The 17,410-nt window shown below is 40.5% G+C and overlaps 1 protein-coding gene across 4 annotated transcripts in view; it reads right to left on the bottom strand.

The window, feature by feature from the left end:
* The window catches only part of MYO16 (myosin XVI), a 576,974-nt gene that overhangs the window by 230,633 nt on the left and 328,931 nt on the right, over positions 1 to 17,410 (bottom strand). For all 4 annotated transcript variants that reach the window (XM_074963511.1, XM_074963520.1, XM_074963529.1 and 1 more), the window contains exons 14-15: positions 7,951 to 8,056; positions 495 to 612 (exon numbers count right to left, since the gene is read on the bottom strand). In XM_074963511.1, coding sequence (XP_074819612.1) covers positions 495 to 612; positions 7,951 to 8,056 — 224 coding nt within the window. The remainder of the gene's footprint in view (positions 1 to 494; positions 613 to 7,950; positions 8,057 to 17,410) is intronic.

The following is a 17,410-nucleotide window of genomic DNA, read 5'->3' as shown; positions in this document are numbered from 1 at the left end:
CAAAAGACTGAGAACCATTAGTTTAGGAGATATTAAAGTACATACTATAACCCTAATTACCAATGCTTGTAATCTACGTTAATGATCCTTTACTTATTTTTAATTTCATTAGAAAAGTAAATAGATCATGTTATTTTTTTAAACCATAAACATATATAGAAATATAGTTTCCTTTGAAATATAGGAGGTATTCCACAAATTTTCCTTGTGTTTATCTGCCCTCTAGTGGTTAAGTAGAACAGATAGCTTCTTTTTAATTCTGTACTTATGATGCCTGCTACTGATTGGCTAATAATTACACAAATGCTACTATTTTTATAATTTTGTCTTCTTTGCCTCATACCACAATTCCACTTGTCTCATCTGCCTATTATGTCTGGTCTTTTGGACAATTAACATTTTGGGTCAGGGACCATCATTTTCTATATGCCTAGCATAATGGGACTCAGACGCGGAAGTCCTCTAGATGCAACCATAATATAAATAATACTTACCTCCAGTTAATACTTTTTTCTTCTCACAGAACTGCAGCTCAAAATATTTTATAAAACAGCTGGACAAATCATTCAGGGTTGTTTTAGCATGTCCAAAAGCCTCCAAGATACAGTTTACCTGCAATAAAATATAAAGGTAGTGAAGTGGCAATATGACAGGAAGTAAACAGGAAAGAGTTTCAATGTGTTTCAGTGGCAACTGTTGGGTGAATAGTACTTGAAATCAGGCCAGTTATTTGTGTGCCTATATAGCGCTTTTATTTCTGAAACTCTTTGCCAAGGTTCATAGGGAAATAAGGAGGGCTCAGAGGACAAAGCCTTTGTAAGAGAGACAAATTGGATGAAGTGATAGCTTTTATTGGACCAACTTCTGTTGGTGAAAGAGACAAGCTCAAAGGAAACCTGCACATTATCTTCAAAAGATGAGCCTGGGAGCTTAAAATAATAACTTTGTTAGACAGTAAAAATCATGGACTCAGTAAAGACACCAGATTACGGCTAATTTTAACAATTTGTAACCCTCTAATACTCCTTTGTCCTAGGACTGCAGCGATATTAACTGCCCACTTCACCCTGAATGGTCTCTTGCAACATATGTTAACTCCTTATGCTTAAGAATCCTTGTGTTTAGCTGTGACACTCTGAGTGCCTTTCCCAGACCTGAAGAAGAGCTCTGTGTAAGATCGAAAGCTTGTCTCTCTCACCAACAGAAGTTGGTCCAATAAAAGATATCACCTCACCCACCTTGTCTCTCTATAATATCCTGGCACCAGCAAGGCTACAACAACACTGCAAAAAACCTTTGTTGGCAGACAGTGGTAGAGATCAGGAGGTAGAGCCACATCCTAGAAATAAAAAGTCACTTACCCTAGTTTTACACTAACACAACTCCATTGGGTCAGGTTCTCTGATGTACCAGTATCTGCCGGTTGTGGCTTCCTGATTCTCAGTCTAGCTGCATGCCCGTTGTGGCCCTGACATGCTTTAGAGCAGCCTCAGAGATGATCTAAAGAACACCAGCAGGCTATGGCTCCCCATGCAGTAACATTCTGGCTATGTTCCCTCCCATCCCTGACATGATTGCTTGGGGGCTGCAATAGGGGTACCACAGAATCCAGCTATGCTGGCTATGTGCCAGTTGGGGACCTCCCCAGATGGGAAAACCTAGCAGCTTTATGGCCCCTGTGCACCATTAGACTATCACAAAGGGGCTGGAGTGAGGGAGAGGATCTGGCTTATTGACTTCAAATAGAGTTACTCCTGATTTACACCAGTGTAAGACAGATGAATCCAGCTCAGCTTTTTTTTTTTGGCAGCTCTCTATAAATGCATTTCCTTTATCCAACTTACTGGGCAAATTATTTTTTTAAACAATATATTTTGCAGAGTGAAAATAAGTTTCACTTTTCTCTCACACAAACAAATGACTGGTATATATATAACATGCAGTGGTCAATCCAGGTGCCATTTTTACACATTTTTAAAATATATTTGGTTAAAAAGTCTTACAATAAAAGTGTATTTTCTCATTTGGTTGAGCAAGGATTTGTGTGACTCCCTGTGAATTTAAGTCACTATATATCATATAGTTACATAGAATCATAGGACTGGAAGGGACCTCGAAAGGCCATCTAGTCCAGTCCCCTGCACTCATGGCAGGATTAAGTATTATCTAAACCATCCCTTTAGTATGTTTTTTTTTAACTAGATGGAGAGCCTGACTCAGAACTAATTTGCACCTTGCATTGTCATTTGCACCTTGGAAAACTTGGGTATAATGCACTACTACTATTTTACTACACAAAAGTGCAAGGCTGTAGAAAATCATGCCTAAGGTTGTGTGTCTGTCATGGAAGTCATGACTTTCCGTGACCAGCGTGACTTCTGCAGTGGCCAGTACGGCAGGCCTGTGGGCCTCCTGAGCAGCTCGGGCAGCCCCTGGGCCAGCCGCACAGGCTGCTACAAGGGCAGTCTTGGGCCACCGTGCCCCCCACCACCAGCAGCAGGAGTTTGGATATGGGAGGGGGTGAGGACTCCGGACACTGCTTAGCTTGGGAAAGCGGCGACATCCCTTGGCTCTGTCCTAAGCGGAGGCGTGGCCAGTGGGGCTCTGTGCACTACCGCCACTCGCAGGCACTGCCCCTGCAGCTCCCACTGGCCACGGTTCCTGGCCAATGGGAGCTCCAGAGCCAGTGCTCAGGGTGGGGGCAGCGCGCAGAGCTCCACTGGACGAGCCTCCGTCTAGGAGCCAAGGGACATGTTGCCGCTTCCGGGGAGCCATGCAGAGCCAGGTAGGGAGCCTGCCAGCCCCGACAACCTGTCCCCGCAGCAGCAGCAGGTGTCCTGCATTGTGCGCTGCTGCTCGCCCCCACCCCAGCGCCAGTAGTCAGGGGTATATAGTACAAGTCATGGACAGGTCACGGGCCATCAATTTTTGTTTACTGCCCATGACCTGTCCATGTCTTTTACTAAAAATACCAGTGACTAAAACGTATCCTTGAAATATTAGAAATTTAATTAGCTATTTGTCCAGTAGATGGCAGCAGAAAATTGGCTAATTTAGTTCTGTAACTTCAGCAGGATTACATCAAGGATGAATTTGGCCAAGTGAGACTAATTCCACACTTGTGTAAAGACATACAACTCTACTGACTTTAATAGAGTTATGCATAGCTGCTGCACATATGAATTTAGCTCATCATGCTTACCAGTACTTCCTAAAATGTAAATTAAAGTAAAAACCAAATTTGCCCTTCTATGTATGTGCTCATTTACTTTTTATGGAAAGCATCTTAACTGATCTGAATTGCACCTGCATGATTGTTGACAGAAGTTGGCCCAATGACAGAGACCAAGTCAGTGTCAGAGTCAGGAGCGGAACCCAAGTTTCCTGACTCCTATTCCTGTTCCGTAGTCACGGAACCATGCTGGTCATTTTCCCAGTTACTTATTCTCTGAGTCCTCCAGTTCTTCTTATTTATTTAATCTGAACTGTAGGAAAGGAAAAGCCATAGAAGATCTGATCTTGATTTTGAAATCATAACTGAGTTAAAATACAGGAGGAGGATTTATGGGCCAGGTCCTCAGGTGGAGCAAATCAGTGTAGGTCCACTGAAGTCAGTGGAGTTATTCTGATGTACACCAGCTTTAGATTTGACCCATTGTGTTTAACATAATGAACTAAGGCTTTGTTACTTGTATATAACTATGCTAGTACAACATCAAACAGGAGAATTTAAATGCACAAAACTGAAAAGTTACAGTTCCCTCTCTAACATTAACACAGTTTCATCGATTATCTATATTAAAGCATGTATTTTAAAAAGTATTGCCAGTGATTCAGACCTCTCTGTGTGATAACAGTGCAATGCAATAAAGTAAACACTGCTCTGAAAACTTTAATATTTGAATTTCCAGACTGTGGCTTTGTTTGAATGTATAATGCCTGAAGTAAATTCAGTTGTGCTTATTTCAATGTAATCAGATTTCAATACACAACTATTGAAACATGAATGTAGGTGTAAAAAGAAAAGGAGTACTTGTGGCACCTTAGAGACTAACCAATTTATTTGAGCATGAGCTTTCGTGCTGTAGCTCACGAAAGCTCATGCTCAAATAAATTGGTTAGTCTCTAAGGTGCCACAAGTACTCCTTTTCTTTTTGCGAATACAGACTAACACGGCTGTTACTCTGAAACCTGTCATGAATGTAGGTGTGTTTTCCAATAACCAGACATCAGTAGGATCCTAACTCATCGGCATGTGAATGTACAAGATATGTATCTGCACATCTGTAGCTTCTCGTTTGCAAATAATCACTGATGGAGGGGTTGTCTATTTGTGTCAGTTGTACTTGGCCAGTGTTTCTCTATCTAGAATGCAGCATGAATATTTCAGAAAGAAAATAGTGCGTTTTGAATAACCTGTGTGTCAGTTTCAAATGCTATTGCAACCCCCCCCCCCAAAATTAGCAAAGATCTCATTTTTATTGAAGATTATGCATATGACAAGTTTGTGTTCCAAAACAATGACAGTTTGAGCTCAGTTTAAGTGGTGGTGGTGAGCGAGGGAGAGACTGACAAGTTTTTTAAAAGCAGAACATTCAGAAATCAGAAACGACTGCATGGACTGCAGATTAAAACATTTCAAATATTATTACTATGACTGTTCTTATTTGTATTCCCATAGCACATAGGAGCCCTCATCATGGTCCAGGATCCCATTGTGCTAGGCACAGTAAAAACACAGAACAGTCCCTGGTGCAAATAGTTTACAGTGTAAGAGAAGAGTCAACAGATGGATACAGACAGACAAATGGGGGGAGTATACGTAAACAATGAAACAATATTGGTCAATATAGTAGGCAGCTTTTGGAAACAGTTATAAAAGTCCAAAAAAGAATGGTTTAGACTGGAGTGTCCATCTGAACTTTAACCATCTGTGTTCCTGCTGTAACAGTATGATAGGTGAGTTGTGCTGTCCAGCTGAATGAAAACTTTGGATTTAGTATTTACTGTCACAGAAATAGATTCTGCTGTTGGACAGAAGTGGCCAGTTCCCATGCTTTCCTGTTTCCAAATAATCACTAATGGAAGGGTTGTCTATTTGTGTGAGTTGCACTTCAAACTTCAGTGAGGTTTTTACCCACGCAAGCTTATGCTCAAATATACCTATTAGTCTTTAAGGTGCCACCGGACTCCTTGTTGTTTTTGTTAGAGAATAGTAATGATAGTACTGTATGTATCACCAAGACACAGTGATTTCCCTTAAAACTTTCCAATTTTGTCTCCTATAAGATTACTTCAGATACCGCAGTATTTTTTATACTTGCCAGAAGGAATACCAGGAGGGAGAAGGTGGGTGAGGAAGCTTGAAAGCTTGTCTCTCTCACCGACAGAAGTTGGTCCAATAAAAGATATTACCTCACTCACATTCTCTCTCTAATGTACTGGGACCAACAATGCTACAGCAATACTGCATATAAGGAACACCACAGACACAGATGTAACCTTACTTAGTTATCAAAGGCAATAGAAATGTTTTTAAGGGAGAGCACTGTACTATAGACATTTCCTATATGTAGAAGCAAGGATGAAAATCAAAATGACCAAAAACCATATTAGCAAAGCTGGCTTCCACATGTGGGCAAGACTCACCAGCCAGACACCCAGGAAATAATTCTCTATAGTAACTCAGATCCCAAACCATCTAACATCCCATCACAGGCCATTGGGCATATCTACCACTGATAGTTGAAGATCAATTAATTGCCAAAATTAGGCTATCCCATCATACCATCCCCTCCATAAATTTATCAAGCTTAGTCTTGAAGCCAGATATGTCTTTTGCCCCTACTGCTTCCCTTGGAAGGCTGTTCCAGAACTTCACTCCTCTGATGGTTAGAAACCTTTGGCTAATTTCAAGTCTAAACTTCCTGATGGCAAGTTTATATCCATTTGTTCTTGTGTCCACATTGGTACTGAGCTTAAATAATTCTTCTCCCTCTGTGGTATTTATCCCTCTGATATATTTATAGAGAGCAATCATATCTCCTCTTAGCCTTCTTTTGGTTAGGCTAAACAAGCCAAGCTCCTTGAGTCTCCTTTCATAAGACAGGTTTTCCATTCCACGGATCATCCTAGTAGACCCTTCTCTGTACCTGTTCCAGTTTGAATTCATCTTTCTTAAACATGGGAGACCAGAACTGCACACAATATTCCAGATGAGGTCTCACCAGTGCCTTGTATAATGGTACTAACACCTTCTTATCTCTACTGGAAATACCTCGCCTGATGCATCCCAAGACCGCATTAGCTTTTTTTCATGTCCATATCACATTGGCAGCTCATAGTCATCCTGTGATCAACCAATACTCCGAGGTCCCTCTCCTCCTCTGTTACTTCCAAGTGATGCGTCCCCAGTTTATAACAAAAATTCTTGTTATTAATCCCTAAATGCATGACCTTGCACTTTTCACTATTAAATTTCATCCTATTACTATTACTCCAGTTTACAAGGTCATCCAGATCTTCCTGTATGATATCCCAGTCCTTCTCTGTTTTGGCAGTACCTCCCAGCTTTGTGTCATCTGCAAACTTTATTAGCACATTCCTGCTTTTTGTGCTAAGGTCAGTAATAAAAAGATTAAATAAGATTGGTCCCAAAACCGATCCCTGAGGAACTCCACGAGTAACCTCCTTCCAGCCTGACAGTTCATCTTTCAGTGTGACCCGTTGTAGTCTCCCCTTTAACCAGTTCCTTATCCACTTTTCAATTTCCATATTGAGCTCCATCTTTTCCAATTTAGCTAATAATTCCCCATGTGGAACCATATCAAATACCTTACTGAAATCGAGGTAAATTAGATCCACTGCATTTCCTTTGTCTAAAAAATCTGTTACCTTCTCAAAGAAGGAGATCAGGTTGGTTTGACATGATCTACCTTTTGTAAAACCATGTTGTATTTTGTCCCAATTACCATTGACCTCAATGTCCTTAACTACTTTCTCCTTCAAAAATTTTTCCAAGACCTTCCATACTACAGATGTTAAACTAACCGGCCTGTAGTTACCCAGATCACTTTTTTTCCCTTTCTTAAAAATAGGAACTATGTTAGTAATTCTCCAGTCATACGGTACAACCCCTGAGTTTACAGATCCATTAAACATTTTTGCTAATGGGCTTGCAATTTCATGTGCCAGTTCCTTTAATATTCTTGGATGAAGATTATCTGGGCCCCCTGATTTAGTCCCATTAAGCTGTTCAAGTTTGGCTTTTACTTCGGATGTGGTAATATCTACCTCCATATCCTCCTTCCCAATTGTTGTCCTACCATTATCCCTAAGCTCCTCATTAGCCTCATTAAAGACTGAGGCAAAGTATTTGTTTAGATATTGGGCCATGCCTAGACTATCCTTAACCTCCACTCCATCCTCAGTGTTTAGCGGTCCCACTTCTTTCTTTGTTTTCTTCTTATTTATATAGCAATAGAACCTTTTACTATTGGTTTTAATTCCCTTTGCAAGGTCCAACGCTACATGGCTTTTGGCCTTTCTCACTTTATCCCTACATATTCTGACCTCAGTAAGATAGCTTTCCTTGCTAATCCCTCCCATCTAGCACTCCTTGTAGGCTTTCTGCTTTTTCTTCTTCTTCTTCTTCACCTCTCTAAGATGCTTGCTCATCCATCTTGGTCTACAACTCCTGCCTATGAATTTTTTCCCCTTTCTTGAGATGCAGACTTCTGATAGTTTTTGCAACTTTGACTTGAAGTAATTCCAGGCCTCCTTCACCTTTAGATCAACAAAGCACCTAAAATATTTCAATAGCTAGGGCAGGATCATGCCCTATGTAAGTATGCCTGTGGAATTCACAATTTCCCTCTAAGTAAAGATCTCTTTCCTTGGTCAAAATATATATTGATGCTATATTCTGAAACAGCTCAAAATGCTACTTACATGTTTTACCTTTGAATCAAAGGTACACCTGCTGGAACTGGATCTGCATGTCAGGTGCTTCACTATTTGTTTGCAGGCTTCAGTTTTCCCAGAACCACGTTCTCCACTGCAGAAAGGAGGGAAGGGAGAAAAAGGCCACTGTTTCATTTTTTGTCTCAGTTTTATACATTACATTATTTACATGCTCTGTTATCCCTACTGGAGTGGACACTCCAGATAAATGTTAATTCCTAATAGAGGCATTATTAGGAAATAATATTATCATTAAATAATCTGGATATTAAATAATCATGAACACCACATAAAAGACAAACTGGCTCATAGTCTATGATTACAGACATTAGCCAGTATATGCACAATCATAGAATCATAGAATATCAGGGTTGGATGGGACCTCAGGAGGTCATCTAGTCCAACCCCCTGCTCAAAGTAGGACCAATCCCCAACTAAATCATCCCAGCCAGGGCTTTGTCAAGCCTGACCTTAAAAACCTCAAAGAAAGGAGATTCCACTACCTCCCTAGGTAATGCATTCCAGTACTTCACCACCCTCCTAGTGAAAAAGTTTTTCCTAATATCCAACCTAAACCTCCCCCATGGCAACTTGAGACCATTACTCCTTGTTCTGTCATCTGCTACCACTGAGAACAGTCTAGATCCATCCTCTTTGGAACCCCCTTTCAGGTAGCGAAAAGAAGCTATCAAATCCCCCCTCATTCTTCTCTTCTGCAGACTAAACAATCTCAGTTCCCTCAGTCTCTCCTCATAAGTCATGTGTTCCATCCCCTAATCATTTTTGTTGCCCTCTGCTGGACGCTTTCCAATTTTTCCACATCCTTCTTGTTGTGTGGGTCCCAAAACTGGACACAGTACTCCAGATGAGGCCTCACCAATGTCGAATAGAGGGGAATGATCACGTCCCTCGATCTGCTGGCAATGCCCCTACTTATACAGCCCAAAATGCTGTTAGCCTTCTTGGCAACAAGGGCACACTGTTGACTTATATCCAGCTTCTCGTCCACTGTAACCCCTAGGTCCTTTTCTGCAGAACTGCTCCCTAGCCATTCGGTCCTTAGTCTGTAGCGGTGCATGGGATTCTTCTGTCCTAAGTGCAGGACTCTGCACTTCTCCTTGTTGAACCTCATCAGATTTCTTTTGGCCCAATCCTCTAATTTGTCTAGAGATTTTCCACTTGTCCTCAGATTAGCAAAGAGACAGTCAAAAGTTGAAGTTCTTATCCTCTGTAGTGTTCTAATAGCAATGCTGTTACTTTTCCTTTTAATGAGCCCAACAAGGTGATCATACCAATGCCAAGCTACCTGGGGCTTTGTGTTTGAAGGGGGATGGGAGTGGCAAAGGTGAGAAGAAAAGAAAGAGATGGAAAATTACAAGGAGAATGAGGAATGGAAGAGAAAGAGAATGAAGAAAAAGACAGCACAGCTCAAAGTTGGCTGACATATGGCACGCTGACATGCTAGCAATTTTCCTTTTGATATGTTACCCTGCTCTCTATGAAAGCTGCAGAGTAAAATTTACGGCTCCCCAATCTCTGAAGTGCTACATACTCAGACTTCAGAGATTATGAATATAGTTTCATTTCATTCCTTGCACATGGAGAAGAATAAATGAAGAATGGGAGGGAAGTACTGGGCAAAGAAAACAGGTTATGGGATGTAGGAACAAGAAGGTGCGGAGGAGACAGGAGAGAAGGGGAAAAGGAAGTGACACAATATCAGCAAGGAAATAAACACAACAGAAATAAAGGAGTGGAGAGGAGAAAGACCAGGAGAAGAAAAATACAGAATTAAAAATCCATAGTATCACCAATATGCATGGATACTGAGGCAAGCCCAATTTGAAAAGCTATGAAGGGACCATGCAGAGCACACATTTCTCAATAGACAATTGAATCAAGTAAACTTCAGTTATGACTACAGAAAGGCGAGCAACTACATATACCCTCCCGCTTTACTTATCTATCAAGCTAACTTTAAAAAACTGTTTCTACAATAGCCCGTGAAAATGTCATAACTATAATGGTTACGGCAGGTGATGAGCCTGTTGCCTATTGAGGGAACCATGTGACCTTCAGTCTCGTTCCTTGTGTCAATGGCAGATGAACAGAAGAGATTTTGGCATATATTACTAGTTTGTAGACTACAACCCTTCCCCCTGCTGCCACTTCAAGCCTGGAGAAGACAAGGATACAAAAAGTGTGCAGAGGAAGAAACAAAAGAGAAAAGGGCTTTATAAAGAGTCAGGAACTTTGACAGGGGCCTCTCAGCCCGTCTCTATGGTGTATGCACACAGATCCTGTACGTATGACAATATTTGCCTAGTGATCTCCTGTCCTAGATGGCAAGACTGTCCTTTTCTCTGAATCTATGCAGAATGAGACTGCCTTTGCTATTTATGGTTTTTCACTAATTTAAACTATTGTTGTTTTAATCTTGTAATTTTCTATCATCATTTAGAGTCTGATCCTGCATTCTTTTTACACCCAAAGCTCCTACTGAAGTGGATGGGAGTTTTTGGCTGTGCAGGGGTTTCAGAAGCCTTGCATGTCTTTTATGCAAAGCACCTAAAATACTTCAGTAGCTAACATTTTTTTAAAAAATCACCAGTGATTTTTTAAAAAAAGTCAAGGAGTTCACTGGCATACCTGATCTGGGTTTAACATCCCTGTGGGATTGACAGAGTAAAGTCTGCAACATAAATGCACTATCCAAGGCTCCAGTCATCAGCATTTGGTTTCCTGGAAAGTTTCTCCTGGAAAATCTGATGCTATTCAAGGTTGTTTTCTGAAATCTGCCTGGTCCCAGATAATTTAATACCCTACAAGGTAATAATTTCTGTATTCACTAATGCATTAGTTTGCAAGAAAGGGGTTGGAAACAAAAAAGTTTCTTAATCAGACCCCACTGTATTCATTTTGATGATCTTAAAAAATCAGTCCTGCAAAAGGTCAGTGAACTTCTGCTAGTGGCATAAGCTGTATGGAAAGGTCAAAGTAATAGCCGTGCTAAGGACATGAAAACTCATGTTTGATTTACCAAGTAGTAGGAAGTGTACCGGCATGGAGAGTCATTTAAGTGTTTCAGTGAAAGTAAGTTTAATCACATGCATTCATGTTAACATAATAAATATCACATAGAGGGATTTTCCCTTAGCAGAAATCTCTGTAAGGGGTGGAAGGGTTAACCACTGAATAGAACTCCAAGCTGTAGCAGGAACTGGTTCTGTGGGACAAAGGGACAAGCACAGTAGCAATAACGGCAGCTTTGAAACTGCATTTGCATCAGAAGAAGAGGAGAAGTTGCAAGCAGCACCACATACTCTAAGGTACATGGAAGCACAAAAGGTCTACTGGGAGTAAAAACAACAACCCCAAACCTCTCTTTTCCCCTTCCCAAACACCTCCTCCCAACAAAGTTCTGCCTTCTTTGAAAAAGCTCCAAAATAACCCAGACTGCCTATTTTATTTCAGTAGCCCACAATGTGCTAGGTGCAGCGCAGACACACAAAAGGCAAATGCTACACCACAGAGCTTACAACCTAAAGAGCAAGGATCAGACAAATGTGGGGGAAATTATACAAAACTCTGTATAACCAAAGCCGTCAGAGGGACACGAGGCACATGTCTCATTTGTTTTTCTATACCTATATCTACATATAAAAACCATCTCTTCCCAGTCATTGTATTTTTATTCTCCCTTTTCTCTTCTTTTTTATTTCTTCTTCTTGCCCTCTACCTCTAACCACTCCTGTTTCTCACACTGAACACTCTTCCTCCAATCCTTGCTCCCCTCCCCACCCCCACCCCCATCACAGATCTAAAGCTGAGTGTAAGAAGCTGATATCATAGGGAATCAAAGCAACTACATAATTAGAAGACAGCCTCAATGGTCTCAAACATCTTTCTAACGTGTCTAAAGATATTGGTGGGTTTGCCGGAGATTGGGGCAGAGCCCTCATGTCTTTTCTTGTCTGTCTTCCCAGAGCCCTTCAGTCACTTCCTGCTGGTGATGGGATGTTGGTACTTCATGATTAGGGTCCCACCAAATTCACAGCCAGGAAAAAAGCACCACAGACTGTGAAATCTGGTCTCCCACTGTGAAATCTGGTCTTTTGTGTGCTTTTACCCTATACTATACAGATTTCATGGGGGAAACCAGAGTTTCTTGAATTGGGGGGTCCTGACCCAAAAGGGAGTTGTAGGAGGGTCGCAAGGTTACTTTAGGGAGGTCGTGGTATTGCCACCCTTACTTCTGTGCTGCGTTCAGAAGTGGGTGGCAAGAGAGCGGCGGCTGTTGGCCAGGTGCCCAACTCTGAAGGCAGCGCCCCGCCAGAAGCAGTGCAGAAGTAAGGGTGGCAATACCACACCATGCCTCCCTTGCTTCTGCACTGCTGCCTTCCGAACTGGGTGGCTGGAGAGTGGCGGCTGCTGACTGAGGGCCCAGCTCTGAAGGCAGCAGCGCAGGGTAAGGGTGACAATACCCTACCAGGCCATCCTTACTTCTGCGCTGCTGCTGGCGGCGGCTCTGCCTTCAGAGCTGGGCTCCTGGCCATCAGTCGCTGCTCTCTGGCCACCCCGTTCTGAACTCAGCGCCACCGCCTGCAGCAATGCAGAAGTAAGGGTAGCAATACCGCAACTCCCCCTACAATAATCTTGCGACCCCCCCCCACAACTGCTTTTTGGGTGAAGACTCCTACAGTTACAACACTGTGACATTTCAGATTTAAATAGCTGAAATCATTAAATTTACTATTTTAAAAATCCTATGACCGTGAAATTGACCAAAGTCGATCGTGAATTTGGTAGGCCCTAAATCATGATTCCTTTACCCTCATCTTTGTAGTAGGCATTTTTCAAAGGGTCAGTACCAATGCTGTATCACAGTGTTCTTAGGGGATAAGAAGCAGCAGTAGTGGGACATTATGTTTTACATAAGCCACGATTCCATATATGTACTTGGCGTTAGTTAGCATAGAAACCTACTGAACATAACAGTCACCTCTTTGTGGGGTCTGTTACAGAACAGACACCCCAATTTAGTGAGTAAGAGCACATTTAGTGAATGCTCCCAAACAGCAAAATGAAGAGCTTCTGCAGCCTGGACCTGAAAGGAATCTACTCCACTACACAAACATCCAGTATTTTATAATCACCGTTTCTGGCTAAGGACAGTTGTAGTAATGGTGCCACACTTAGTACTGTATCCCACCCTCTTTATGTTCTGTTTCATCCTTATGTTTCTGCCTTCACACTTAAGTGGTAGCACTAGCATTCTCCCTTTATGACAGCACTACCTCGCAAATCCTCTGTCTTCCTCAATGCTATGGCCACTAGCAGAAAAAACAATAGCAAACCTCAGGCATTGCTTGTCCTCTGGTACTATCATCTTGTTATTCTCTCATATCAAGACAAAATACAGATCCTCTCACTTCACCGCACAGAAGATCGATCAAGTTATCAGAAATAGGATAGCAGTGACTCTGCAGTCTTTTCCATAGCGGAGAATGCTAGTGAGCAAAAAGTTTTTCTGAACAATCATAAATCAAAGTTCTAAACAATCATAAATCAAATCAAGCAAAGCTTTAGATGTTAGCACCTCTGAAAATCAGGCCCCAAGTAACTTGTAATCCATTAATCCCAAATCCTGGTTTAGGTGGTACAATCCTTAACATTTTGCAGCCAAATATTTGCACTCAGCAACATTTAGCTGGTTGACTATGTCCTGAGATTTGAATACACTATTCTAAGAAATTATTATTCAGTTTCTTTCATCCTAGAGTTCATTTCCTAACAGTAGTTTCCTTAAAGAAGGGCTTTCCAGGATCAGTGGGCTTTTTCACCAAGTCTTTTCTAGAACTGGAGACTTCCAAGAAATGTTAAAATGTAACTAACACATCCTCCATATATATTTTTCAGTTTTTACAAAAAAACCACTACAAGTCCATGTGCATGCTTCCATGCAGGCAATACAACATTGGCATAGTGAAAACTTTCACCACAATGACATAAGAGCAAAAATACATCATCCTCTACCTCTCAGACAAAAATGTGAACAGATAAACTTTGCACCATGCCCTGAAGGTTAACAAAATCAGGCTTTGATGAGCCTATCATCTGGTTTATTTCTACAAATGTATGTCCAATAGGAAGATCGGAAGGAGAAGGGGGGAATTCTAGCTCTGAATAGTTCATTTCTGAGCAAGCAGTATGCTGGATACTGGCAAATCAAGAGAATTGCTGTTAGGCCATGTGGAGCAGTTTGTTTATGTACACAGGGATGCCCCTTGAATCCTCCTGAGAGATCTTGATGAAACATCCATGAAACTGAAATCCTCTCCCAAAGATTTCTAGGGATAGCAGACTTATTTTTTCCTTAGTGATAGGACGCTTTCCCACGCCAGTCAGCAATAACTTCAGTGGGTACCATTGTAGTACACAGACTACCTGGGTAGTTTCAGGATGCCAGCAGCAACTGTGTCTTTGCTGCCTTTGTTACCCTCAAGAGTGAGGTATCAGCTCACACCACCATTACGCATGGAAAATGGTGCCAGCATTCAGTGCCATTGCCCAGTACTTATAGTTTCATGTTTCGAAGCAAATCTGTCTTCATTTCTCCCATCCGTGGCAGGTCACACTCACCATGGCTGGTGCTGCACAAGCATTTTAATTGCACAAGCATTTTAAATGCACAAGCACTCCAAAGCAGAAGTGTCAATAAACATATCTTTTTACAGCTTTATGGGACCAAGAGAAGGAATTTCAGGATTTTCAGTTTCACTTTCTGTTGTAACTCTCCTGACAATGGTGCCTCTGTTTTTTTTATCTGTAGCTGCTGCTGCATTCATATCACTGTAAATCCAAAAATACTGCATTTATTTAAATAATGTTAATTCATATTTACACCAGTGTATAGATCACATTTCTGACCTATGTGTTGACTCCATTGTACCTAGAAATATAAATAAGCTTTTTGAGGAAATCTGTGGAAACGTCATATAATAGGTACCACTTTTCCCTGCGTGTAAGAGGCATATTTGCTACATTAAACATGGAACTTATCTGCTCTAGAGGAGAAGTTGCATTACTTCTACTTTTGATGTTCTCCTGTGGTTCTAGGAGATTTTAAATGTGTGGGTTTAAATTTCTCATCAACAAGAATTTTCTGGATACAAAACTGGAAACCTCCTGTACACAGAAAAATGTCTGCTGCCCAATTGTGTTGTCATCACATGAGACAAACTCCTATTAATTTGAATGGGGGGCGGAGGAGGATACAGCTCTCTCAAATAAATAAATAAATATCTGAATGCAGTGCTTATGAAAGCTACTAGGTAGACATCCTTCGAGAATAAAGTACTCACAGAACTGCTGCAACATAGCAGTGACAATGCAAACCTCTGCACAATTCCCAACCAACGTGTTTCACTCCTAACCCTTTCAATCCTTGGCCTCACTGTTGTAAACAATAATGCTGCCTCGTAGGAATGAGGAATCTCTATGTGGTTCAAGGTTTTGCAAACTTCAGAAATATTTTTCAAAACATTTGAGTTTCATAAACCAAATATGAGTTTTAATTAAAACCAACAAAATAGAAGACACTGCTTTACAAAAAGAAGAAAATAATGAAAAATATTTTTGTGCTACTTTGGGAAACATGACAAACATAACCAAGCTGACAAATAATGGGTGTCAATGGATTATACCGAGTACTGATGATGTACACATAAAAATTAGGGCTGTTGATTAATCGAAGTTAACTCACGTGATTAACTCAAAAAAATTAATCACAATTAAAAAAATGAATCAAACTGTTAAGCAATAGAATACCAATTGAAATATATTAAATGTTTTTGGATGTTTTTCTTCACTTTCAAATATTGATTTCAATTACCACACAGATTACAAAGTGTACAGTGCTCACTTTATATTATTTTTATTACAAATATTTGCACTGTAAAATGATAAACAAAAGAAATAGTATTTTTCTATTCACCTCATACAAGTATTGTAGTGCAATCTCTTTGTCATGAAAGTGCAACTTACAAATGTAGGGTTTTTTTGTTACATAACTGCACTCAAACAAAACAATGTAAAACTTTAGAGCCTACACGTTCACTTAGTCCTATTTCTTGTTCAACCAATCACTAAGAGAAACAAGTTTTTTACATTTACGGGAGATAATGCTGCCCACTTCTTAATGACAATGTCACCTGAAAGTGAGAACAGGCATTTGCATGGCACTGTTGTAACCGGCGTTCCAAGATATTTACGGGCCAGATGCGCTAAAAATTCATATGCCTCTTTATGCTTTGCCCATCATCCAGAGGACATGCTTCTATGCTGATGACGGTCTAAAAAAAATAATGAGTTTATTAAATTTGTCACTGAACTCCTTGGGGGAGAATTGTATGTCTTCTGCTCTGTTTTACCTGCATTCTGCCATATATTTCATGTTATAGCAGTCTCGAATGATGACCTAGCACATGTTGTTCATTTTAAGAACACTTTCACTGAAAATTTGAAAAAATGCAAAGAAGATACCCATGTGAAATTTCTAAAGATAGCTACAGCACTCTACCCAAAATTTAAGAATCTGAAGTGTCTTCCAAAATCTGAGAGGGATGAGGCATGGAGCATGCTTTCAGAAGTCTTAAAAGAGTAACACTCTGATGTGGAAACTACAGAACCCAAACCACCAAAAAAGAAAATCAACCTTCTGCTGGTGGCATCTGACTCAGATGATGAAAGTGAACATGCGTCAGTCCACACTGCTTTGGATCGTTATCGAGCAGAACCCGTCATCAGCCTGGACACATGTCCTCTGGAATAGTGGTTGAAGCATCGAAGGACATGTGAATCTTTAGCGCATCTGGCATGCAATTATTTTGTGATGCTGGCTACAACACTGTGATGCAAACGCCTGTTCTCACTTTCAAGTGACATTGTAAACAAGAAGCAGGGAGCATTATCTTCTGCAAATGTAAACAACCTTTTTTGTCTGAGCGATTGGCTGAACAAGGACTTCTAGGCTCTAAAGTTTTACATTGTTTTATTTTTGAATGCAGGTTTTGATTGTACATAATTCAACATTTGTAAGTTCAACTTTCACGATAAAGAGACTGCACGACAGTACTTGTACTAGGTGAATTGAAAATACTGTTTCTTTTGTTTTTATAGTGCAAATATTTGTAATCAAAAATAAATATAACGTGAGCATGTACATTTTGTATTCTGTGTTGTAATCGAAATAATTATATTTGAAAATGTAGAAAACATCCACAAATATTTAAATAAATGGTATTCTATTATTGTTTAACCGTGTGATTAATCACGATAAATTTTTTTAATTGCTTGACAGCCCTAATAAAAATCTTTGAAAATGGTATTAAATTAAGTATTGAAGCTACTCACATAAAGAGATGTTTGACAACAGTGCTTTCTTTCT

The sequence above is a fragment of the Natator depressus genome, chromosome 1 (assembly GCF_965152275.1).
Source record: "Natator depressus isolate rNatDep1 chromosome 1, rNatDep2.hap1, whole genome shotgun sequence".
In the NCBI taxonomy this organism is placed as follows: Eukaryota; Metazoa; Chordata; order Testudines; family Cheloniidae; genus Natator; species Natator depressus.
The sequence above is the reverse complement of the archived record's forward strand: the minus strand, read 5'-3'. Positions and strand labels throughout refer to the sequence as shown.